We start from the raw sequence: 25,864 nt of genomic DNA on the forward strand, positions 1-25,864 counted from the left end.
TTGAACTTTAAGAAGTTTTTGGTATTTTTAGATGGTTACCCAACCTCTGCCAAAATGTCCATGTATTATAGATTTAAATGCAGGTGATGTTGAAACAAAATTTGACATACTAAGTGGATAGCTATATCACCCTTTCTTTTTGCTTGGCTTTCTGGCTAGCCTAGTGTTTCTCAAGGTGTACTAACACAGGTAAATCATATACAATTGACTCTTTCTTCCTTAATTAGGCCCTTATCTTTCATATAAGTGTGTATAGTGCGTTTTCGGTTTACATGCAGTGTGCATAGAGATTGTGTGTGGTAGGAATGCAGTCCTATGCAAAAGCATATCACGTGCAATTCAAAAAAGTAACTACTTCCACAGGGTAAGCCAATTGCAACATCGATGTGTATGTGGAAGCCACATCAGGGTTTCAGCTTTGTCTGGTTTCTGGTTGCACTAGACATCCATCCCAGAGCCCTGCCAGAACACAAACTTCACTGTGCCTCTGGCAGATCTTGGCCCAGATCTGCTGACTGATCCCGGGACTTACCATAGCTACTTACCCCAGCTCTGGGTTTCTGTACAGAGTGGGGCTCAATCTACATCCTATGGCGATCTGTTGCTTTCCCTTTCCTGCTCTGCCTAAGATGATCTAGAGACTTCTCACAGGGAGTCGTCACTGTCTACATTTTCTTACCCTGTTGTTATTTGCCCTTCAACTCCTTCACATAACCATTAGAAGAAAGCCAACAAAGATCATTTTAGGCTTGGTTTGCTGGTGTTGCGATTTTTTAATCCCAAATCATCCTTCCAGAGCCGCCAATTTCAGGCCCCTTTTCGCCAAAATCCGTTTGCTAAGGGCTGTTAGAGTGGCTCTGGTGCACCAGCGCAGACGGATGTCGGACCTGGAACAGGACTCTGGAGGGCAACATGTCTAGGACTCTCGAGAAACAATAAGAAGCTGCATTGCCAAAAGACAAAAGGAACTAACCCCTGGCCAAGAAGATAAGAAGAAAGGGCCATACGACTGAGGCCAGTGTGGAGCTCCCCACGAGATCGCCAGCTGCCCAGAACTAGGAGGGCCTTGGAACTCATCTGGCCAGAACCAAACTTAAGACGTCTGCTTCACAGGAGGGTGGATAACCTTCTGGAGTTATTTCAGCACTGTAAGAGTGATGAACCTGAACCCTCATCCACCCTGGATATGTGCCTTATCTAACTTTGTGATAACTTCTATCACTCCTTTTGCAACCAAGACCGCCCTGAAGGTTTTCCTGTTTCATCCTAAATCTTAGACTATTGGCCCAAAGGGTGATGCTGACCGGCCAGATTCCGAACTGTTCTGGTTATCTTTCCCACTTTTATAGTTCCAGAGATATCACTGTTTAAAGGAACACCCAACCCTAACCCTACATCCAAGTTTTCTAGTTGCTACAAAATACAGTTGGTTACCCATGACCTGAAGTGTTTACGCCAACCAAACAAGCTGTTAAAGACATTGAACTACTATACTTTGGTGCCCTCAAGAAACTCTCTGTGAGTGTGAGTCCATTTACAGCATCAGCTTAAACTCTTTGTGATGTGGACCCTAGAGACCAGCTGGAGTAGTACCCTGACCTTCCAGTCAAATGTGTTCACCCTCCTTTGTCACTAAGCATGGTAGCACGTAGCCCTGTTCTTTGGACATCTTTCAGTCTGGACCAGATCTTTAGCACCCTACTGCTGTTATTCATGAAGGTTGGATCCCACTTTACATTTTTGTGGTGGTCATTTGGGCTCTGTAGCATTTGCCTTACTTTGCCTATATGTGAATGAAGACGCATTATTGCAAGTGATTCAAGCTAGCCTGGCTGATGAAGGGTGTTACCCAGAAACCGGTCCCAGGATGCTTGTTTCGGTTCAAGGAAGACGGCTAGGCAATTCGGGCTGGACTGTTCCCATGAGGCACAGATTCAAGACTGATTTGCATAAAGCTGGGTCTGAACTGAGCTAAAGAATCACGATGGATTCAACCCAGATCTGCACCCGGGGGTGAGTGTCTGAAAAGTTTCAGCACTCCGTCCATCATCTCCATGTGTTTCCTATATTATTGCAGAAGTACATGAAACTCTGAGGCACCAGTGGTAAACAACTGAACTTACAACGAATACTGTCCAGTAACCCCTGACTCACCTAGGATTCAGAAAATAGGCCTCACACAATGCAACCTTACTGTAACCACAGATTACAATAATTAAAACAAGATACAAATTGACTTGTTTTGAGAAGTGTGTACAGAACATGATCCCATGTCACTGTTCGTGTTGAGTCAAAAACTGCAAGAATAGTTCTGTCTTAATGATCCACAGCTGCCAGATCTCGCTCACCATGTTCATCACTGTGAGGATATAGTGTTCCACATTATCGGTTCCGTGGTACTCCACCATCTTGTTGTCAGCCACCACCAGGGTTTCCACCCACTTTTCCTTGCTGATGGACCTCTGTGGCCTGTTCCGTGTCTTCTTCTGCTTGGCTTCCCAGCTCTCTCTGCGGCGCTCGATCTTGTCCAGTGTCCTCAGAGACTCTACAGGGTAGAAATATTATGCTGTAACATAGGGCCTCCAATTCTACAGTCCTACCTTCATATCTACCTTTGTTCAGACCTAACTTGAGTTTCAGAAACAATCAACAATATTAACCACCATTAGGAGCAGGTTAAGTAGGAGATCCATACTTGTCTGAGAATTTAGTCTCTGGCATGCTCTTCTTACAAATCTCACACATGAGAGTGATCCTCTAAAACTGTGAAGAGAACTGGAGACTTAAATCTTCCATTTTGTTTATGAATCGGAAAGAAGCCACCTATCTTCTCCAGACTATCTGAATCTTCTGTAGTCATACATCCAAGACTGTGCTCATCCCTAGCCAGTGAGCACCAAAGGGTGTCCAGAGAGAGGGTTTACCGCCATCTTCTCAACACACCAAAATGTATCACACCTGCACTGACTTGCGACACCCAATCCTGTGTGAATCCAGTGGTATGCAGTTTTATGATTTCCTTGTCTCCCTTACCACAAAGCACCCTGAGATGCACTAGAATGGTTTAGTGCCCTGCAGGAAAAACTAAAAAAAAAAATATAAGAAAGAAAGTCATTGCTTTGCTGGCATTAGTATGTTTTGTTGCTGTCTTGAAAACCCTCAACCGTCAGAGTGAAAACCACTGACATAACAATACTATAGCAGTATTGATCTTTCATTCTAAAGACACGATTTAAGAGCTGAGTGGGTTAAATGTAGACTGCTTGATGACAATGACATTCTAAACTGATAAAAAATAACATATGTGAAAGTCTCCTTGGGATGAAGGGGGATTACATTTGAACCTATGAAAGATACCAATGCTGGAGAACCCTAAATAAAGGTAAGAAGAATTTCCTTCTGTGGCACTGGACATTGTATTAATCCATAGCCAGGGAATTTCTTTAATACAACTTCATTATGTGAGGTATGAGGCCTTCCTCTCTGAGATTCTACAAGACATCTGACAGAAAGTGTTCACAGATTGCCACAGATTCACATCTACACACATTACTTATTCAAGAAACATCAGCAGTTTTACTCTCTTTAGGATACTTCATTTGCTAAGTGGGTACAGGCTTGTATTAGTAGGATTCATCTCTCTCTAACCACATTGATAGAGGAAGAGACTGGGTAAGCCGAAGAGACTAAAGCAGGGGAGGTTTCTGTGTGTGCTCCTTTGAGTGTATGCAATTCAGAAAAGGGGGTGGTGATGAACAGAGTGTCTGAATTAAGCAGACCACTCTTACCCAGTCCAAAGATCAGGGCTTGATCCATCACCGTTATTTAGCTCACTGCCCCATCCCAGCTCAGAACCAGGCTATATGCAAATTAGTCTGTCCCTGGCCCAGTGCATCATGGGAACAGGGCAGACCAAACTACCAAGCCAATTCTTCACCAGAAAGGAGACAAGCTACCGGGGACCAGTTTCTGGCATTTCAGCCTCGTCGGCCCAGCTTGCTTGCATCCAGATGGAGCAGTGAGCAAGGGACTCATGTCTGAGTATACCCTGCCACACCTATAGTGGCCAAAAACGATTCAGAAAAGGGGGTGGTGATGAACAGAGTGTCTGAATTAAGCAGACCACTCTTACCCAGTCCAAAGATCAGGGCTTGATCCATCACCGTTATTTAGCTCACTGCCCCATCCCAGCTCAGAACCTGGCTATATGCAAATTAGTCTGTCCCTGGCCCAGTGCATCATGGGAACAGGGCAGACCAAACTACCAAGCCAATTCTTCACCAGAAAGGAGACAAGCTACCGGGGACCGGTTTCTGGCATTTCAGCCTCGTCGGCCCGGCTTGCTTGAATCCAGATGGAGCAGTGAGCAAGGGACTCATGTCTGAGTATACCCTGCCACACCTATAGTGGCCAAAAACGATTCAGAAAAGGGGGTGGTGATGAACAGAGTGTCTGAATTAAGCAGACCACTCTTACCCAGTCCAAAGATCAGGGCTTGATCCATCACCGTTATTTAGCTCACTGCCCCATCCCAGCTCAGAACCTTTTGGCCAAAAACGATTCAGAAAAGGGGGTGGTGATGAACAGAGTGTCTGAATTAAGCAGACCACTCTTACCTAGTCCTTTGAGTGTATGCAGGCAGTGTGGTTTGCGCCTCAAGACACTCCCCAGAAAAGGGACATGTTGACATCTTCCTGCTGCACTGAGCAGCAGCTCTAACACCCAGTCTGTGGGTTTTGATTCCTGCCTGCACCCCTGATAGTCCACACTGTACTCCTACCTGCTCTGCGGGGCCTCAAGATCCTAGAACCAGCTGCTGAAGTCCATAGCGCCAGAGCCAGATGGTGGAGTCCATGGTGCTAGAGCCAGAGGCTGGAGTCCATGATGCCAGAGGCTGGAGTCCATGATGTCAAGGTGAAGCACACCCTTGCATCAGTGAAGTCAGGCAATGCCTCAGGGGTGAGCTGGGAGATGGTGGCAGCAAAGAGTAATGGAAGCACCTAGGCGTTTACACTACAACACGGCTATTGCCTCTGCAACAGAGAAATAGTGATTCCAAGGACATTGCAGATTCTAACTTTAAAATGCTTGCCATTATGTGCGTATCTGCATACTGCCCATACTAATTTCCACCATCAACCAGTAGAGGAAGTGGTCCTATAAATATGGTCAACATTCTGAGCTGTTAACAGTATCTCAAAGCACATGGACTACAGTCACTAGAGCGCCATTGTTGAAATCTATGTTTTTCTCTTTTTTAATTTGTTGTAAGGGGGGTGTGTTGTAATCTACCTTACTAATGTGTTGCTAAAGGTATGTCTTTAAGGAATGCCAGCTCGAGCTTGGAATGTCGTGATCTCCATGGTGATGCTGGGGATCATCCATTGCACTGCTGACTGGCAAGCTGTCTTGTCGGTGGTTCTATATGTGAATAAACGAACTACGAAACTACGCAGTTTCCGTTTTTTAATAGCCATCTATCCCAAGTGCCAATGGTTGACACCAGTAGCATGCTCACGTGAATAAAGGGGGTATGGGGAGGTTAGAAATTTGAGGGAACATGGCTTAGCCAAGGACGTCATTCCTACAAGGTCAGCAAGGTGTGGGAAATTCCAGGAAATATTTGTGAAATGTTGGCAGGAAAGGCGGTCGAGACGTCCCACTTCATTTCTCATAACGATATCACCTGTAACACTGAGAACACCTATTTGGAGGTGCTATCCTCGATGTATGAAGATAGCCTGAGGAGAATAAGATCCAGAGAGCCCCTCAGACATTAATACCCTACCAAAGAAACAAGATGGTCGTCTGAAGGTCCAGCATTTCGGTCAAGGCAACATATTACAACACTAAGAACTGGAGGGTGGGTGATGTAGTTGAGAAGATGCAATCACCCTCTCACAGGTTGAGCTTTTAGCTCTAGTGAATAAAACAAGAAGAATACTGCAATACTTCAAGGGAATAGGCAGAAGTCAAACATGACAAGAGGCTTATTCCAGATGCCAGGAATCAAACCCGCTCTCCAATCATTGAAGCCCCTTCCAATAATATCCAGACGAAATATACAAAACAATCCAATATACAAAACAAACCATGTTGATAAAGTCAGTGACATCACATGTGCCAAATCAAATAGAGAAAGCAAACGAAATTCCCTGCGCCACTGCCCAGACTGAGATCGCTGGTTTGAAATCAGAAATGTTATTTAACTGCCCGACCCTGCGTAAGAGTCTACATGTAATCTCAAGCATGCATACATCAATCCCACCCACAAGGATAACAGCTGCAGCTAGTAGCCTATTTAATACCGAGGATCAAGACCAAACAAAGTACTGCTAAAATAACGAGAACTAATGGAGAGATGCCAGAAGTGAACGACAAAAAGGCCTCAACCAAGAAACAAGACAGAAACAACTTTGTTATAAAGTGTAATCTAAAAGTCATGGGCCACCAACCATCGGTGGGCCGTGGACCTGCTGCACAAAAACTTAGGGGCCCATTAGGATGCCGGGCGGATTGCCCCCGCCAGGCTGGCAGGGGCAATCCGCCCGACATCCGCATTCGAATTCCCCCCCGCCATATTAGTATGGCGGAGGGGACCTCGGCGGACGGAAAGACCGTCCGCCGCTTTTCACCCCCGGTCGCCTTGCGGCCGGGGCGGAAAAGGATTAATATGGTATTACAATGGGTTTAGGGAGATGCCTTTCCGTGGCGGCGGTGCCTGCCGCTTTGTTTACACAAATGTAAAAGTGCATTTTTAGCATTGTGGCGGGCGGTGCTGAGAGCACTGCCCGCCACAATGCTAAAAATACAGGATGCCACCGCCACAGTGGCGGACGCATCCTAATACCCCCCGCGGGACCCCGCCCTTATGGCAGGCGGTCCCGATTACCGATGGGATGGCGGGCGGACTAAGTCCGCCCGCCATCCTAATGGACCCCTTAGTCTGGCCAAAGGAGAAAAGGCTAGCTCAAGAATTGTTAAATATGTGAACAAAGCAACTGAGAAGAATTCATCTTGAAGAGTGGAACCAGCTTAAACTCGGAATATTTGTAGGTTATGGAAGAGCAATCGGCCAACAATTTAAAGGTGAAGCATGGAGCAAGGAAAGAAATCCTACGGTTAGAGGTGTCCTTTGATTTCCAATTAATCTTCCAAGTTACCACTTCAGCAATTACTCCTTCGCCCAAAAGCCCCTCCTTTTATTCACAGTCACACACTGTTCACAAATATCCTAGCAATACTATCGCAATATCTTACTGAGCAGATAGTTGGCATTCTATACTCCCTTCACTAATCCCACATTATTCCCTTATCCTCTGTAGAAACTCTTGGTAGTACACAGTCACTTGCACCCTATCAACTGGCCTCACCCTTTTCCAGCATGGTATTTTCCATTGCTTTTAAAAATATATTTTATATTTTCTGTTTCATCATTTCAATGAAAACACGTTTAAGCAATTGCTTAAACGTATTACCGTTGCACCAGATGCCAAGATGCAGAAGTGTGTTGAATAAAGGAGACGTGACATAGGATGACCAAGCTCTGTTCAAAAAATGAAGGAAGCAAACCTGTAATTTTATTTTCTAAAATCTTTAGTTTATATGCCTGCTTTACCGGGAATAATAACAGCCCGTGGTGTGCTTTGTCAGTTGCATGCCAACAACACCTAACTTCTGTTATGACTTCATAAAGTTTCCTCAGAGAGAAACATGATCTCTGAAGGCTTGATATCAGTAGAAATAGAGAATGTCCCAAAAATACTTATACTATTACGCCACAATACAGGAAATACAGAGATATTAGTGTTTTTAAGTTTTGGTCATACCTTTGACTTACTGGCCAGAGGAATTCAGAGATCCTTCTAAAATGCTGCGGTTTGTTTGTCCATATTTCAGGAGTGATTTTAAGTCTCGCCATACATAGCTTTTAGCTGTCCACGTTCAAAAGACCTCTTGCGGACCATACCAAAAACTTACAGTGGGGTTAGAGCCTGGCCACTGCTTACCATTAGTTGCCTTAATTGTCATTCTTGTTTGCTTACTTCTTATTCAATAGGTTTCCTTCCTCTTTTTGTGTTTGTCCCTCCCCTGGAGCATAGCCTTCCTACCTTCCTTTTGACTGGATGACTTGTATCTTTCCACCTCTCACAGTCAGGGAATTACTGTCCTCTTTTTTATTCAGCATCCCATGAGAGTGCATGTTTTTTGTGGTACCCTCCCTTGTGTGATGCTTAACCCACCCCCAAATACCAGCGCCCTGTGCTCTAAGTCCTGCGACCACACCTCTCATCTTGTCTGTAAAATACAGAAACTATGATATTTTTGCTCTGGTATTACTAATGAACAGACTTTAACCCCTTCGATGCTCATGACGAGCTCAGCTCGTCATGAAGTACACTGCTCGTGTGCTCATGACGAGCTGAGCTCGTCATGAACAATGGATTTACATATTATTCAGCACAGCAGAATAATCTCCCTAGCAGCCAAGGTGTTAAGGATTCATGCTATGACGAACACTAATGTTTTCTGGAAAGCGATTGGAGAAGTTTTTTAAACTGAGGATAATGTGATGCAGCTGACTGTTGCTCTCTATATGCATATGGGAGGTACAATTTACTTTAAAGGTTACTGTATTTGAATGGACGTTTTTTCGGATGACAACTAGAATCTAGGTTAAACCCTTGTATGTGGACTGTGTTATAAGAAATTCTATTCTATTCTATTCCATCCTATTCTATTTCATTCAGTTCCATTCTCTCCTCTCCTCAGTTATCCTGTAGTGCCCCATTCTATTAAATGGTGTCCCGTTCTAGTCTCTAAAACTATGCAATATGTAGGGGACCCCCTCTGAAAGAACAATAACGGTCAGGGAGTAGGGAAATAATAACAAAACAAGAAAATGATCTCCTTCTAGACCTCAAATTATTATACACACAAATTAATCCCAATACATAATGTGAGCACCCAAAACAACTTATTTTATCAATAAACAAATACTCCAACAATTACAAAAATATATTATTTTATTTCATTTCATTTATCAAAAATGTTTTCATCATTGTCCTTTTTTTATAGATTTTTGTTTACATCAACATAAATGATATCCCTTCATCAATAATCACAAAAAAAAGCAATGAATACAAAATAGACAATATAGACCCAGGTAGAGAAATACATACCAAATTCACACACCACCATTCAAACCGTACTCTCACACACCCAGACAAACCTTCACATTCATTACATATATGGGGAACTCAACTACAGAGTGACATAGTAATTGGAATGACCAAATACAACAACTGCATATAGCAGGATGTTATCAAGGCAGTGGTCTTGATATGAATGGTGTTGTGTGAATTTGGTTTGTATTTCTCTACCTGGGTCTATATTGTTTATTTTGTATTCATTGCTTTTTTTCTTTTGTGATTATTGATGAAGGGATATCACTTATGTTGATGTAAACAAGCATCTATAAAAAAAGTACAATGATGATAACATTTTTGATAAAAGAAATGAAATAAAATAATATATTTTTGTAATTGTTGGAGTATTTGTTTATTGAAAAAATAAGTTGCTCTGGGTGCTCACATTATGTATTTGGATTAATTTGTGTGTATAATAATTTGAGGTCTAGAGGGAGATAATTTTCTTGTTTAGTCTCCAAAACTAACCTGTTGTGCCCCATTCTATTCTATTTAATTGTGTCCCATTCTATTCTATTCTATCCTATTCTTGTCTGTTCTGTCCCATCCCATTCCATCCTAACCTGTCCTATTCTATTCTATTGTATTCTATTCTATTGTATTCTATCCTATTTGCTTTTGTTAAAATCGAACCTCAGATCATCTTTTGATGTCCAATTTGTACAAGGGCGGCACTTCCAGTGGAGTGACAGATTTAAAAGGCAGGGGGTGGAATTAGGGTATACGCTGGAGTGTGTGGCTTGTGCTGAGTCAAGATGAAACCTTTGCACTGAGGCTACGGTGCATCTCAAACCAGGGGCTTAGTTTGTAATGAGTTGTCCAGAACCATCCATGAATTACCAGTGCATACAAGTGTCAGAACATCTGCTAGAAGCGATGCTGGCACACAGTAGCGCATGCACTGACGGGGATCAGCTGTGAGAAGGATAATCGCTTCCCACTTCCACATCTGGAGAGTAATGTTGAGAAACCGTGGCCATGAGCCATGGACGCACTTGCCCAGGATGTTTCCTGACTTTGGCATCAAGTCTATCTAGTAGTCTCTGCCAAAAGGATTGAATATCCCCCTGTGAAACACTCTCTGGCAAAAGCTATTGAGAACAAGACTGGATGCAGACAAACTGCAGATGAAGTGAATAAAGGAAGGTGGGGACACAGCTGTATTCAAATAGGCAAGTTACAGGACCATTCAAAACATTGGTTGCATGTCACAGACAGCGTAATACCCTAAGATGTGGCAAAGACAAGAGGAGGCCCAGCACTAGGCACATGTGCATGCCAGTCCTATGGCTGCAGAGTATCCATTTTGGAAGCAGGTAAACCTACAATTCTACAAAGAAAGACCTAGTCCACCCTGGGAAGTCTAAAAAGTGCCACATGATGTAGAGGTAAGTAATCCCTAAGTTGATTTGTGAATCTGTAAAGAAACAAACACAGGTACAAAACTAAGAAAGACAAAGTAAGGAAGAGCAACAACGACTTGTCATGAAGAGGATGTTCAGCGTTCTCTCAAGAAACAAAGCTGTGTAGAAGGGGTATGGTGCTTCATGAGTAAGGTTAAAAGGAGGAAATATTATGTTGTGTGTGTTATTAATGTATGTACTGTCTTGCTCAGTTAAGACAAGAGGACACAAAAGGATTGCGCATGATGGTGTGTGTCTGTGAGGTAAGGAGTATGTTACTTATCCTGTAAGCATCTATTCGTAGTGTTTGTAGTGCTGCATATTCACGTGCTATGCACACTCCTGAAATCTAGTGTCAGGCTCAGACTTTGCAAACTGTTTTTCTTGGTGCATAGTCTAAATATCGATTCTGAAATATCGACCTACATAAATATCGAGTTGGAAATATTGAAGGTACAGAACATCGAGGTCAAGAATATCGTTGGACAGAATATTGACCCTAAGGTGAGTAATATCGAATATTTTTATATCGATGTAAGTAATATCGAAGTTAGTAATATCGATATCAAATATATCTATGTTACTAATCTTGATGTTACTAATATTGATATTTGTATTATTGTTATGTATTTTATTATGTATTTAATATGTTTGTGTTATATGTTTTTTGTTGAGTATTCTATTGGTTTTAAATTATATGTATACTATTTTTATATGTTAATCATGTTATTTTTAAGTCAATTTTGTGTTTTAGTACCAGAGCGGGTTCTGGGTTTATAGGGGAATAGGGTGGCAAGTAATTTAATTATGCCAAATTAATTAATAATTTTTAGTAATTATAAATTAATTTTAATGAATTTATGCCTTTAAGTTCTGTAGCGGGTTGTGGGTTTATAGGGGAATAGGGTGGGAAGTTATTTAATAGTAATTAAGTAATGATTTATTTTTATTTATTGGTATTGATAAATATTTTATTTTTAATTAATTATTAATTGGTAATAGATTTTGTAATTGTTTTTAATTGGCAATTATGTTTTTAGTTGGTAATTAATTTCTTTAAATTGGTAATTAATTTTTTTATTTGGCAATTCATATTTTTAATTGGTAATGATTTTTTATTAATTAGCTTTTTTTAAATAATTGGTAATTAATGTTTCATAAAAAGTATTTTTGTGTGTAAACATCATTTTATTGTTTAATATTTTTTCAATTGTTAATACATTTTTATTAAACAATATGTTTTTGGTATAAAACATATTGTATTGTTAAATATTTATTATTTGGTAATTAATATTTATTAATCAATATTTATTGGTATTTATTGTGAATTTATTGTTAATTAATGATTCAATTGTAATTATGTTTTTAATAATTATTAATGGGTATTTGTAAATGATGTAGAGTTATTTAAAAATATTACAAAAATTATTTATAAGTATGTTATATTTAACTTCTACGCTAACCAACACTTTCTCTACTGTTGCAGTCTCTGGAGTTGGAATAGTAATTTTTACCTCTACGCTATCCAACGCTTTCCCTACTGTTGCACTCTCTGGAGTTGGAATAGTAATTTCCACCCCTACGCTATCCAACGCTTTCCCTACTGTTGCACTCTCTGGAGTGGGAATAATCATTTTTACCCTTACGGTATCCAACGCTTTCCCTACTGTTGCACTCTCTGGAGTTGGAATAGTAATTTTTAGTCCTACGCTATCCAACGCTTTCTCTACTGTTGCACTCTCTGGAGTGGGAATAGAAAATTTTACCCCTACGCTATCCAACGCTTTCCCTACTGTTGCACTCTCTGGAGTTGGAATAGTAATTTTTACCCCTACGCTATCCAACGCTTTTCCTACTGTTGCACTCTCCGGAGTGGGAATAGTCATTTTTACCCCTACGCTATCCAACGCTTTCCCTACTGTTGCACTCTCTGGGGTTGGAATAGTAATTTTTACCCCTACGTTATCCAACACTTGCCCTACTGTTGCACTCTCTAGAGTTGGAATAGTAATTTTTACCCCTAGGCTATCCAACGCTTTTCCTACTGTTGCACTCTCTGGAGTGGGAATAGTAATTTTTACCCCTACGCTATCCAACGTTTTCCCTACTGTCACACTCTCTGGAGTCGGGATTATAATTTTTACCCCTACGCTATCCATCGCTTTCCCTACTGTTGCACTCTCTGGAGTGGAATAGTAATTTTTACCCCTACGCTATCCAACGCTTTCCCTACTGTTGCACTCTCTGGAGTGGGAATAGTCATTTTTACCCCTACACTATCCAACGCTTTCCCTACTGTTGCACTCTCTGGAGTGGGAATAGTAATTTTTACCCCTACGCTTTCCCTACTGTTGCACTCTATAGAGTGGGAATAGTAATTTTTACCCCTACGCTACCAATGCTTTCCCTACTGTTGCACTCTCTGGAGTTGAAATAGTAATTTTTACCCCTACGCTATCCAACGCTTTCCCTACTGTTGCACTCTCTGGAGTGGGAATAGTAATTTTTACCCCTACGCTATCCAACGTTTTCCCTACTGTTGCACTCTCTGGAGTTGGAATAGTAATTTTTACCCCTACGCTATCCAACGTTTTCCTTACTGTTGCATTTTCTGGAGTGGGAATAGTAATTTTAAGCCCTATGCTATCCAAAATTGTCATTACCGTAGTTTTTTTTGGACTTTGAATAGTAGTTTTATTTCTTTAGCTATATAATATTTTTCGTATTATTTTAGATAATGTAGTATATAATTAATTTTAAAAATATTGAAAGTATTTTTTTTAATTTATTGAACATAATTGTTTATGTTTTATTTATGTTATTGTTTTATGTGTGCAGATGTATTTTTAATGTATAATATTTTTTAATAATTTATAAGTTATTGAAATAATTATTAAAACGTATTAAGTAAGTATATATTATATATTTTATGTATATGTTTAATTAATGTTTTAATATTATATATGTATTATTCATTTGAAACATTATTACATATTTTAACTATGTTTATTTTATTTATAAGTATTATGTACTTTATTTTACACATTTTGTTAACAGAAAAAACGATATTTTTACTTACGATATTTTTAACATAGTTAAATATGTTTTTTTTCGATATTTTTGTACTTACCATGTTGTAGATAGGATGTCGATATTCTTGCCTTCGATATTCCTGCGTCGATATTTCTGTAGGTCGATATTTTGTATGTCGATATTCTGTCAGTGATTAGTTTTTCTCAAAGAAGTATTTTACTGCTGATGTGACACCGAGGGGGGCATTAGGATGACGGGCACCCGTGAAAGGGACCGCCTGCCATAAGGGCGGGGGTCCCGTGGCTAGCATTAGGATGCGCCCGCCACAGTGGCGGGCGCATACTGCATTCCTACCATTGTGGCGGGCGGTGCAATCAGCACACCCCGCCACAATGGCAGGAAGGCATGATGTGCACTTCCATGCACAGCATGGCAGGCACCTTGTGGTGCCTGCCATGCTGTGCATGGAACTGCTGGGGAGTACCATAGGTACACCCCATGTGCACCCCCCACAACCCCGGAGTCCATTGGGGCCCGCATCGGGCCCCCAGAGCAGACTCCGCATGCCTTTCCGTGGCGGCATTGCCGCCACGGAAAAGCATCTGAAAAAGCCCATTGTAATATAGCTGGTGGTGTCTGATAGACAAATGTTGCGGCACAGAGATGGGAAGCAGCCCTGGGTGAGGCAATAGACGAACATGATTGGCAGTATAGCTGCACACAACTCACACTTCTCACATCAAATTGCAATTTGCGCATTATCCACTTTAAGTTTCAGCATAAGTTATACTACACGCCAGTTAAATTACACGGCTTTGGACTGAGAGAGTCAGATAAATGCGAAAGATGTAATACCTCGGGTGCTGACTTTTTACATATGTCCTGGGCGTGCCCTCAATTACAGATGTACTGGCGAGATGTCACAATCACACTTACTGACATGCTATCGGAGCAGGTTCCCAATACGCCCTTGAGGTATATACTTGGTGTTAAGAAGCTTAAATATGCTAGACGTAGGACATTTTTAGAAGTTGCATTGTTTTAGCCAAGAGAAGAATAGCCAGACGTTGGGGGAGTAAGAGACGACCTAGGCTCAAAGACTGGATCACGGATATGACATATTGCAAAACAATGTTAGAGACATATGCAGAAGACATACCACAAGCCTTGAGGCCCAGAGACTTCTGGGAACCACTTGTTCAATACCTGCAAACGACCGCAGAACCTGATACCACAGATAGCACTGCATAAACGCTCTGTGTACATATACAGGTGGCGAACAATAAAGGAAGTGCGGGAGGGTGTGTGGGATGGGTCCCATGAATGTGCACCAGGTTGCGGAACAGATGTTTTCTTATACAGTGTACAGCTTGACGTCTGCCATAATAATGGAAACGTACAGACACAAGTGTATAGTATTTAATTTCAATTGTACTTCAATGTGCTTTGCAAGTTTTTTCTTTATGTACAGAATTGTGATGATTTACATGTAATGTAACTACTGGTCAGACTAAAAAATAAAATAATTTTTAAAAAAAACTTCCAAAAAAGCCTTGATGACTGGTATTCGAAAAAGTGACTGATGTTTGTGGTTTTTGCAAAAAAGCTACAATTGCTGCTAGATGCAGTCTTATAGAAGTGTAAGCTAAATATGACTTTTGGAGGTGTAGCAAGTAGCACACTAATTGTTGTACTGCAGATGCACAAGGGTCTATGTTCTGAGCCATCCAATAGTGTACAAAACATTTCACTTTGGCTTCATGACAGGCTCTTGTAGTTAGGCGCTTGCTTCCTTCAAAATGTCCATGCATTAAAGAGGCAATTGCAAATATCCATACTTTACAACTTCAGGAGTCACACTTTTAGGTTTAGTTGCTTGGAGTTTGGGTGCCTGACTCTGCCCTTGCTGTGAGTGAGAAGATCTGGTATGTTGAGAGGCTTCTCATGATGTACTAGGGACAACTCTAATAGCGTCATAAACCAGGGCTGCCATGCCCAGGTTGGAACTCTCCTGACTCAATATGGAATGAGTGGGACAAGTGGAAAAATGTATGCAATACCCCAGACCAGTCCATCCATGAAGCATTGCCCACGTATTGTGGATGTGGGTACCTGGAGGCGACATCTGGGCATTTTGTGTTTTCTTTGGTGGCGAATAAATTTATTTTTGTTTTTCCCCAATGCTGGAAGTACTTGTGTAGGACATGAAGTTGGAGTTCCCACTCGTGGACTTGTTGGTGCACCTTGCTTAGAAGGTCCACTAATGAATTGTCCACTCCCGGAAGATATTCCGTCAGTAGGTGAATGCAGTGTCAAATAGCCTAGTGCCAAATGGTCTGTGCTACTTGGGACTTGAGTTGCATTGAGTGTATCCCTCCTTGTTTTTCAATGTAATACATTGCAGTCATATTGTCAGTGCAGATAAGAACATTCTTCCCAGTCATATTGGGGAGGAACGCTTTGAGAGCCATCTAAATGGCTATGAGCTCTAGAACATTGCTGTGGAATGTTTTTTGGTGACGAGTCCATTTGCCCTGTACCGTGATGTCTTCCATGTGTACGCCCCATCATATGAGAAATGCATCTGTGGTGATACTCACTTGTGGGATTGGGTCCAGAAAAGATCTGCCCTTCAGGCTGCTGTGTGTGTTCCGCCACTTTAAGATTGATGTCCCCTGTGTGAAACCAACACTAGATCCTCCAAGTTGCCCGTTGCTTGTTACCAATGAAATGCTAGACACTCCTGTAATGGGTGCATGTGAACCACCACTTGTCTCGAGTTCTGGGGGAGCAAGGGTAAACTCTTGCACAGCAAGTCGTAGTCACTTTCGATGAGTAGAGGCGTTACGAGCTGTTAGGTGTCCATAGACCGCAAAGGCGTCGAAGCTGCACGGTGCTCCGGTACAATCCGTCCAAATCCGATAGCGGGAAAAATCGATCTAACAAAGGAGCCGTTGAACATGCGGATTCCCTCGATTAGGTGGGGACTCGATGTTAGATCAGCAGTAAAAATACTTTCTCAAGGTAAACAACTTGTAAAGCCCGAGCCAAACAAACGGTAGTAGTGAGCACAGCATGTATATCTGCAGCCAACCCATGCTATGAATACAGTGTTATTCTTTGAGGCTCACATGGATTGTTTGTATAATTGTGCTAGTTCCTACAATGCTTAATTTGAGCTAGTGGTTGCAGGTGGGGCTCACAGGCACCAGGACTTATTTTTCATCATCAGATTTTTGACCCAGAACAGAAAAGAGAAAAGCAGAGAAAGATGGTAAAACAGTGACAAAGGAAGAAAGCAGAAAAGAATCTGCAAGAGTGAGATACGGTGCAGGAAGTGTTGGGTGCTGCATGAAAATATTGAAAGAATTTCTGTCAGCAACCTTCAAATGGATGTCACACAACCATCTGAAGTGTAATTCATCAAAAACTGAAATTATTCCTTTCGGACCCAATAATTCCTTCTCGCCAAAAGACTGGTGGCCTGAAAAGGCAGAAGCCCCCCCTAATACTATCAATGCTGCTCGTAACCTAGGCATAAAGTTTGATAACACTCTGACATTTAACCAACAAGCCAAGGAAGTAGCAGGGGTATGCTTCGGAATCATCAGAAGCCTTAGAAATGTTTTTGATCTTCTTCCTCTCAGTGCCAGACGTACGGTAGCTGTTGCCCTTATAACATCTAGGCTGGACTATTGTAACAGCCTTTATGCAGGACTTAATAAATCAGCCCTGCATAAACTTCAAATGGTCCAGCATGCAGCTGCCAGACTTGTCCTCAGACTGCCTAGGAAATCTTCGGCTTCTGCAGCTTTGGATGCATTACACTGGCTCCCAATACACAAGCGCATACTTTTTAAAGTTCTTACCATTACTTACAGAGCCTTTCACCATCACGGCCCACTGTACCTGCGCAAATACTTCAAACAATACCATCCGTCAAGATCACTCAGGTCCTGTACAGCTAACCTACTCCATGTCCCCAGGTTCAAAATGTCAACTAGAGGAGGAAAATCCATTGCAGTCATTGGCGCGAAAGCATGGAACAAACTTCCCTTTTTCCTGCGTCAATCTACTACTGAACTAAAATTCAGAAAGTTTTTAAAAAAAATGGATCTATTCCTTGTCTAACTCCGAATGCATGGGATTTATATGATGTGCTTTATCGACAGGTAGTCTCTTTTCACCTACTACCTGCTGCCTTTATGGAATCCAAGCGCCAAGATACTCCTTGGAGTGGTAGCGCTCTATATAAGCTCCATTTCACATCACATCACATCGCATGAAGGAGGCATTTGGTGGAATCGACTAGCAGCATGTGTATGCAGCAGTCCTGAAATGGAGCAGGAGCTGCAACAGGATTCTAAGAAAAACTCTGCGCCACCGCCACTTATTCTTTAAGAAACTAAGCACTCACTAGGGAGCGGTAGTGAAGTCTGCAGCGTGCACACAACACGAGTTCAATATGATGGAGTGCCAGAAAAGGGTTTAGTCTTCAGTCTTGGGGTCTCATTGGAGAGAAGGTTGAAACGGGATACCCTGCAAAAAATATGAGAGCCTTACACTAGAACACAGGAGAGGGACAGGAGGACTGTTTGTGGTCTCATTAAATGTACATGGGCTTACCCACTCCATTAACTCGCCAAAAGAGCTCCAGTATCTATACTTGAGATCCTCGATCCAGCACAGATAGAGGGGCACACATTTCAGGTGCAAAGAAGTTACCAACAGTGCAGTTGATACTGGGTAGATAGGGAATGTGTGCCACAATCATGTGTTTCTGGGGACTGGATGATTGTGGGTACAAAGCGTTGCATAAGTACCTGGCCATGTAGTACAAGGTGCCGGGCCTGGTACATGTGTATAATGCATAGATTTTACTATATAACTGCAGTACATAAAATAGTTTCATCGATGCCACATTGAGTCCATATATAGATTTGTGTGAGGCTAACTGTTAGAAACTGAGGAACTGTTCTCTTCCGACGCCACCCTGACCACAAGGAACAGGACATATTCTAGCACAGCGGGTTAGCAGCCGCGACAGGGGGTGCAGGGGGTGGGGGCAGGCGCCCCTTCAAGGTCACGGCCATGGTACGTGGTTTTATGTAATCCAGCTGTACCTATCTGAGGGAATACGTGCATCGAATACCTACCTGAGGGAATACGTGCATCGAATTTTGCGCGAAATGCTATGATAAACGCAGCCTCGTGCTCTCAGCAGATTGGCCTGTTTACAATGTGTGCAGTGACTATCTTAACGCGGCCAGCCCGAAGTGGTTGTAGGAGACTTGCTGTGTATCTCCTTGCTGGACATTCTGGTGTCACTGGAAGTATCCACGCTGCCGTCCTGCTCAGGGTTGTAGGCACCATGCTGTGTTCATCACCGATTGTTTTCAATAAAGGTTTTTAAAACAGAAAAAAACAACAACCAAAAAAGAAATGGAGGAAAGGCTATTCTTAATCTACCCCCAATACTGTATTTGAAGCCTGTATCCATGACTGATGCTTTTCATTTACCCATGACTAAGTTCACCCTGAGGGAATGTCCAGGCAGAGAGAAATTTCAGAGGGTCATAAAGGGATTAAAGCGTCTAGGAACATGCGGAAACAATGCCCATGCGAAACTGTACAAGCTACAACAGGTCCAGACTTCAAAGGTGACATTAGTAGATTAATTATGACGACAGAAGTATGTCACGCCCTCTTTTATCTGTCAGAAAGTGGACTGGCAATGGTCCACTGTGCTTAGTTCACAGGGGATTCCTAGTAACTTGGCCCCCGTGCTTAGCTCAGAGGTTTAGAGTTTACACCTCTAGCAGGGAGCACCCTACTGAACATCTTTGGTGACAGGTAATTTCCTTGGTCTGCCTCCAAGATGTGGAAGCTGAGCCTTTTTGATTCAAGTGGCAACAATCACTTTTTTTTAAAAAAATTGATGTTTACTGAAAATGTTGCATAAATTACAAAATAGGTGGAAAAGGCACATAGCCAGTCATAGTTTGCAGGGTTACATACAGGTATCAACCATTATCCATAGCAAACAGGGCTAAGGAAGTCCATGTGAGGTCATGCACAGATGAACAACGCAGGACATGCTGCGTTATGTGCCATGTGGGTTATGCTAGAACATAGTGAACAGCATAATTTTCCAACATGGTGAGGACAGGCATGCAACCCTACTGGCGGTGAGGTAGACGCAGAGGCGCATCTAAGGTAATAAATAGGCACTTTGGGAAAGAGTTGTACAGGGGCCAGCAGCAGGTGACATATGCAGCATGCGTGCATAGTAATAAGGTGAAAGTAGGGAAGAGTGGTTGCTTGTTACGACATCCGTAAGTTTGAGTCCTGTTCCAAGGCTGATAATATTATGTCCCACTCCCACCCCATCATTTGCGTGCTCTATTTGGCCTTGTATCACAGACTCTGCATCACATCGTCTTTAGCATGTACCCAGCAACGGAGATTGAATTCCCAGGCAGGTAGAGAAGGAGGGGAGGCCACGCTCAAATTCATCGCAACCGCTCGTTTCACTAATGCGAGATCCAGGTCGATGAATTTGCTCCTAAGCGAGTCTGTCTTGGGATGGGGCATTAGCCCCAAAAGGAATTTTTTTGGGTGTGAATATGCCGTCTGCCGCTTATGTGTGTAAGATAATCAAAGACTTCAGTTCAAAATGACCAGAATGTGGAGCACAGTCACGACATGTGATAAAAGTCTGCGTGATGGAAGTCGCACTTGCGCATTTAAGGGAAGTAGTGCTGAACAAATCTCCTTTCACATTCAGGCAAAGGTATTGCTCAGACACAGTCAACTGCTCAAAAACCTGGAACCAACGGTATGTTGATGTTCTGGCCTGTACACAAATAAGCGAAATCACATAAAGGATGAGGAGCAGATTTACAAGGACTGGCACAGGTACATCCCTGTATAGTAGAAGAGATGCACCAGTAAAGATGCGACACATTGAAATACCCTAGCGACACCACGGATGCGTCACAATTACAATGCGGCACACCATGGCGGAAGGATAGTCAGATGCGTGTCGCATCTTTTGTTGTAAGGGCAGCGCATTGCTGGAGTCTTGTTGCAAGCGCGACGCAACTCCAGCAATGCTCAGGGGCGCCCCTGGAATTAACCAAGATATCTGTGAAAAAGGAGGAGCTTGAGGTCCTTTTTGAACGTTACTTGGCAGGTGTTTAGATGGAGGAAGAGAGGCAGAGAGTTCCAGATTCTAGTGGCATTCCAGAAAAAAGACTGGATTATGTATCGTTCTCAACTGAAGGTGGAGGGAACCCCCATTTGCTCAGGAGATTTTCAGTTTCTCGTTTAGATAGGAGGGTGAGGAGGAGTGCACAAAGTCGTTACAATGGGCCACGGAGGACATAGGGGCCGAAGTGGTAGAGGGGTTAGTAGTCTTTGCAATGATCTCGAACAGGCACCTCGGTCTCTTCTTTGCAGAATTCACAATGGCCCCGATATGGGAGGATGTAGCTCTGAGGATTTGGTCTTTGTATGGTTTTCTCGCTTTGCGTAGCTTAGTCAAACGCAGGTGAGATCGTGCCTGTCTCCATTATTTATCACATTTTCTGATAAGCTTTCTTTCTTCATAAAGCTCTTTAGAGAACTATGGCCTGGAGGGTAGTGGTCTGAATAATTTGTACTTCAGGGGTGCACATTTGTGAATAGGGGATTCCATACAGGAGTTGAATTTGTCAGTGACCTTGTTAATGTCCAGAGGAGGTGTCATCGAAATTACGGTGGGAAGGGCCATGATGGCAATGCCTTCTGTGTCATGGTTGACTGTGTGCTTGAACCAAATTTTCTCTTTCTTGGGTTGTCCGTATGTTTTGGTATACGAGTCTTTTAGAGAAAATGAAATCTGCATGTGATCAGACAAGTCAACTGGGATGTGGTCATATGTCTTTAGGTTGGGGGAGTTGGATATTATCAGATTCAGAATGGCACTTTTGTGGTGTGTGGGTTCATGGCAGTGTTGTTAGAGATCGTTGGCACTGAGAAAGGTTGTAAAAGTGCCCATATAACTGTGGCCCACACCTCCCCAGTGGATGTTGAAGTCACCATGATATTATTTCCTGAGCTGATGAGTTGCGAGGTGAATAAAATCCATGAAATCCTCGATTAAGTTGTTAATTTGACCCGGTGGATGGTAAATCACATTCAATCTGAAGGAGGAGGTAGTGGAAGGGGACAGTTCCATCTACATCTATTCAAAGACTGCAAATGAGTCTTTGGCAGAGTTTCGATGGATGAGTGCAGTGCGAGACCTCCACCGGGTCTCTCGTTCAGTCGTGACACAAAATGGAATAGTTGGGAGGTCTAGGGCGTGGTTAAATGAGATATTGAGCCATGTTTCTGTAAGGATCAGGATGTCAAGATTATGAGACTGGATCAAGTCAGATATCTCTAGACGGTGTTTGACTGCTGACCCACAATTGTGTAGCGTGAAGTTCAGACAGAATCTGTTGTTTTTCTGACTTGGCAGAACCGGGAGGGTAGTTGTATTTGTATCCAGTTAGGAGGGGATGAGCATGCGCTGGGATGGTGTGTGTGAGTTTGAATGTGGTCAGAGATGATGGTGGAAATCGGGAGACTCCCTGCGGACAGATAGGAGGGGGAGGTAGCAGAATTTAAATCTGCGTCACTCTTTAGGAGATGCATAGGCCTCATTTATCTAGAGGTGATTGATTTGGGTCTGGGTAGAGGCTGTCTCTCGGTATGCCGGAAGGATGTGGTGGGAGGGTCCACAAGGGGTGATAAGGGTAGCAGTTACGAGATGACAGAGTCACTTAAATGGAATAGTGCAAAAGTGAGGATGTCCACTCTTTGAGAGAGGTGTGAGAACGAGGAAAGAAGCTTGTTCGCGGAGGACAGTTATGTTGAGCAATTGTGTGAGGATTGGGGTGGCTGTCAAGGGCGGACTCTGAGGGGGTTGAGGTGCAGACAAGGGAAGGCGCTGGTTGTTGGAATCTGGTGTTGGAAGATGTTAGGGAAGATTTGGGCTGATGGAGGGGCTGAAAAAAGGGTGGCGACAGTAACCGGGGTGGGAGATAAAGGTTTGTGGGAGGTTGGAGGGGAACAGTGAGGGGTGTTCACGGTCTGGTGTTGGCAGTGAGCTGTGGGTTGCGGATGGCCTATCAGATTGTAGGAGAGTCCAGGGTGAGAGGTGCTGTCTGGGTGGACCTGCAGAGGAGGAAATTGGGTAAGTGGTGTTATGGATGGACAGAGAGGGGAAGCATGGAGCGTCGTCAAAGGACCTGAGCGTGAGATAAATTAAGTTGATTGTGGCCAGGATTGTATTGTTGGCTTGGAACATGATCTTCCTATTGTTGTAAGTGAATGTTTGAGTTTGCGTCTAAATGGGATATTAGAGAGAGATAAAGAAGGGAGAGTATTGCATAAGGACCTGATCCATAGGTTAGTGTCATGTGTGAAGAGGAGGAGGTCAGTTTTAAGGGAGTCTTAGCGTTGGCAATTGTCTGCGAAGAGGGTTTTGGGGAAGTCCCTTAAGGTCCTGTGTTTCAGGTTTTTCATTGCGTGAGATTGGGAGTTATTTGATCTTATAAGCATTGGTGCCAAATCTAGAAACGGGCGATGTGGGTGGGAGCTGGTGGCAACGGGCGTCGTTGTCATGTTGGAGGCTGGGAAGTTGTAGGTATGACCTAGGCAACCATTGCTAGGCTAAAGATGATCATCGCGTGGTCGTCCACAGCCTTGCGAATCTGGGGAGTACTCCACCATGCAATGCCAGCGGCGAAAATTATAGGACCAGCATTGCCAAGTTACCCGCAGCAAGAGTGGCAACTGCATAAAACGAGGGGCTCTTCGCAGGACGTCTTGAAGTACCAATAAGTGACTCACTCTAGGCCAGAAATAGGTGGCGCCCCCATGGCAATCCAAGTCATGAGCCATTGTAATTGAGCTGCTAAATAATATGAGTTCGGTGCTCCCGGCCTCCATGGGCGAAAACAGTTTCTCCAGAGCCACCCGCCATCTACTCCTCTACCAGATCAGAACTAAAAGCCAACTACTGAGGTCCTGAGTCACCAATGAGACGGTGGGCCAGTAGCAAAGGTACATTGGCAAACAGATACAGAAGACAAGGAAAAGCCACCATTTTAGCTTTTGCTATGCAGCCCATTCAGGGAACAGGGAAGTTCTGTCAAAAAGCTGATAAGGAGAGAAAAGAGGTGATCACCCCACCAAGATTGCCCTCATGAACTTCATCGAGATCCCAACAGACACAGACTGGCAAGTATTTAAAAGTGTGTGGGGCAGTTGGAATGACATAGAGCTGGTCCCCTCCAGGAAATGCATAGGAGTAATTCAAGTGGCAACAATCTATAACATTTTTCCACCATCTCATGGTTTTGCAGAATCCATTTCAGCACCAGACGGAAGCTCATCAATGAAAGCGGCAATGAGACAGAGTGTGTGTATGAGTGGGAGCAAGGGAGATGAACAAAAGTTCAGGAGCCTGGGTTTTAGCATAGATGCATTGATGAAAAGAGAACAAATTGAGATGTTTCAAAACAAACACATGATGCGGGATTCAATGAAAATAAGGATGGAATGTCGAAATGAGTATGTGATCAGTACAGTTAGGGAAGAATTCACCGCCACAATGAGCTAGAGTCCAGAAACAGCACTTAAAAAATCAGAAACAGCACATACTAGTTGTTTATTCAAGTACTGATGATATTTGTAGGCTTTAGATTAGGCCAGTGCTGGCGTTGAGGCACTGTATGTTTACTTTGATAATATCTGGAGTTAGTAGTGTGTCATATAGGTGATACGTATTTCAGGTACAACACTTACACAATGATGCATTAATAAAATTCATTCTAAGGCTAGATTTAAACGAGGAAGCAAAAGTGTCAAAAAGTCGCACAAACAAAGTCCTACAGTGGCACAAAAGAGATAAAGTGAGGCCGAACCAGTCAACGTGGCTAATTTACCACTGGAGCATAATGCACCAAACAGACAGCATACAACAGTCCTATAAATGTGAGTGTTTTTCAACTAAGTGCGCCCTATATAAGCTGGTATATGTACATAAAGGTCCTCCCGCAATGTCCCATTTAAAAAAGACGCCAAAATAGTGACCATTTGCGCGTCTCTCAATCTTAGATTCATAGATCCACATAGTTTGTCGTGGCTGGGTCACAATGTTTCCTCTGCTCACTATTCGTCAGTGAGCAGAGGGATTTCTGGGAGGTCTAAAGCCAGGCATGGTTTGTAGGTAGATTGTGCAGTTGTCAGAAGCCTGCCACAGGTCCTGCATCATTCATTTAACATACTGGTATAGGTGTTTCTAGGCGCTATTATCGCAGTGCTGCAAAGGCACACTTACAAACTTGGGGCCTATAAGCAATGGAACCACTCAATATTATTAAAAAGATGTTAAAGTTATCCCATCTGAAAGATGCTTGCCCAAACATGTAGGAAAGATTAGGGAGGAGTTGTGGGCTAGTAGCTTAGACGAGAACTTTATGTCAGGAGAGCTTGGTTCCAGTTCTGGCATTCACAAACAACAATGTGTGATTCTAGGCAAATGACTGAATCTCTCTGTGGCTTATTTCTCATTTCTGCTAAAATTATGAGGGGCAGATTTACAATAACTGGCGCATCCCTGCATATCAGCAGGGATGCGTCAGTTATTGTGCGTCACGGCTCCACCACCATGGATGCGCCGCATTTACAATGCGGCGCACCATGGGGCATAAACGGACAGATGCGTGACGGATCTGTGCAGTAAAGGCTGCGCATTGCTGGAGTTGCGTCACAAGCGCAACGCAGCTCCAGCAAGGCTCTGGGTGCCCTATCTTTACAATGCTGCGTCAATCCTTATGCCTGCTTCAAGCAGCACAGGGTTTTGATACAGCATGGGCTCAACAGTGACTGTGAAATCTTGTAGATTTCACTCAGCCACTTTTAGGAGGCGCCCCTGTGCCGGAACGCCCCCTCCTCCGGCGCAGGAACGCCTACTTCTGGCGCTGGGCTTTACAACGTGACGCATCTCCCAGATGCGTCATGTTGTAAATACCCCGCAGCATGGTGCTGGTTTTGCGCCACCGCTGCGTCACAAATGAGACGCAACGGTGGCATAAAAGAGGCGCAAGGGGCTTGTAAATCTGCCCCTGAGCGTTTTGGGATTGGCCAATTTGTGTTATGAAACTCTGCATAAGTACCTGGCAG

General features: G+C 43.1%; 1 protein-coding gene across 1 annotated transcript in view; it reads right to left on the reverse strand.

Moving 5' to 3' along the window:
* ADAMTS7 (ADAM metallopeptidase with thrombospondin type 1 motif 7) overlaps window positions 1-25,864 on the reverse strand; it is a 625,092-nt gene that overhangs the window by 376,677 nt on the left and 222,551 nt on the right. The window contains exon 4 of the mRNA XM_078682968.1: window positions 2,349-2,545. Within this exon, the coding sequence (XP_078539094.1) occupies window positions 2,349-2,545 (197 nt within the window). The remainder of the gene's footprint in view (window positions 1-2,348; window positions 2,546-25,864) is intronic.

Source organism: Lissotriton helveticus, chromosome 3_1 (assembly GCF_964261635.1).
Source record: "Lissotriton helveticus chromosome 3_1, aLisHel1.1, whole genome shotgun sequence".
In the NCBI taxonomy this organism is placed as follows: domain Eukaryota; kingdom Metazoa; phylum Chordata; class Amphibia; order Caudata; family Salamandridae; genus Lissotriton; species Lissotriton helveticus.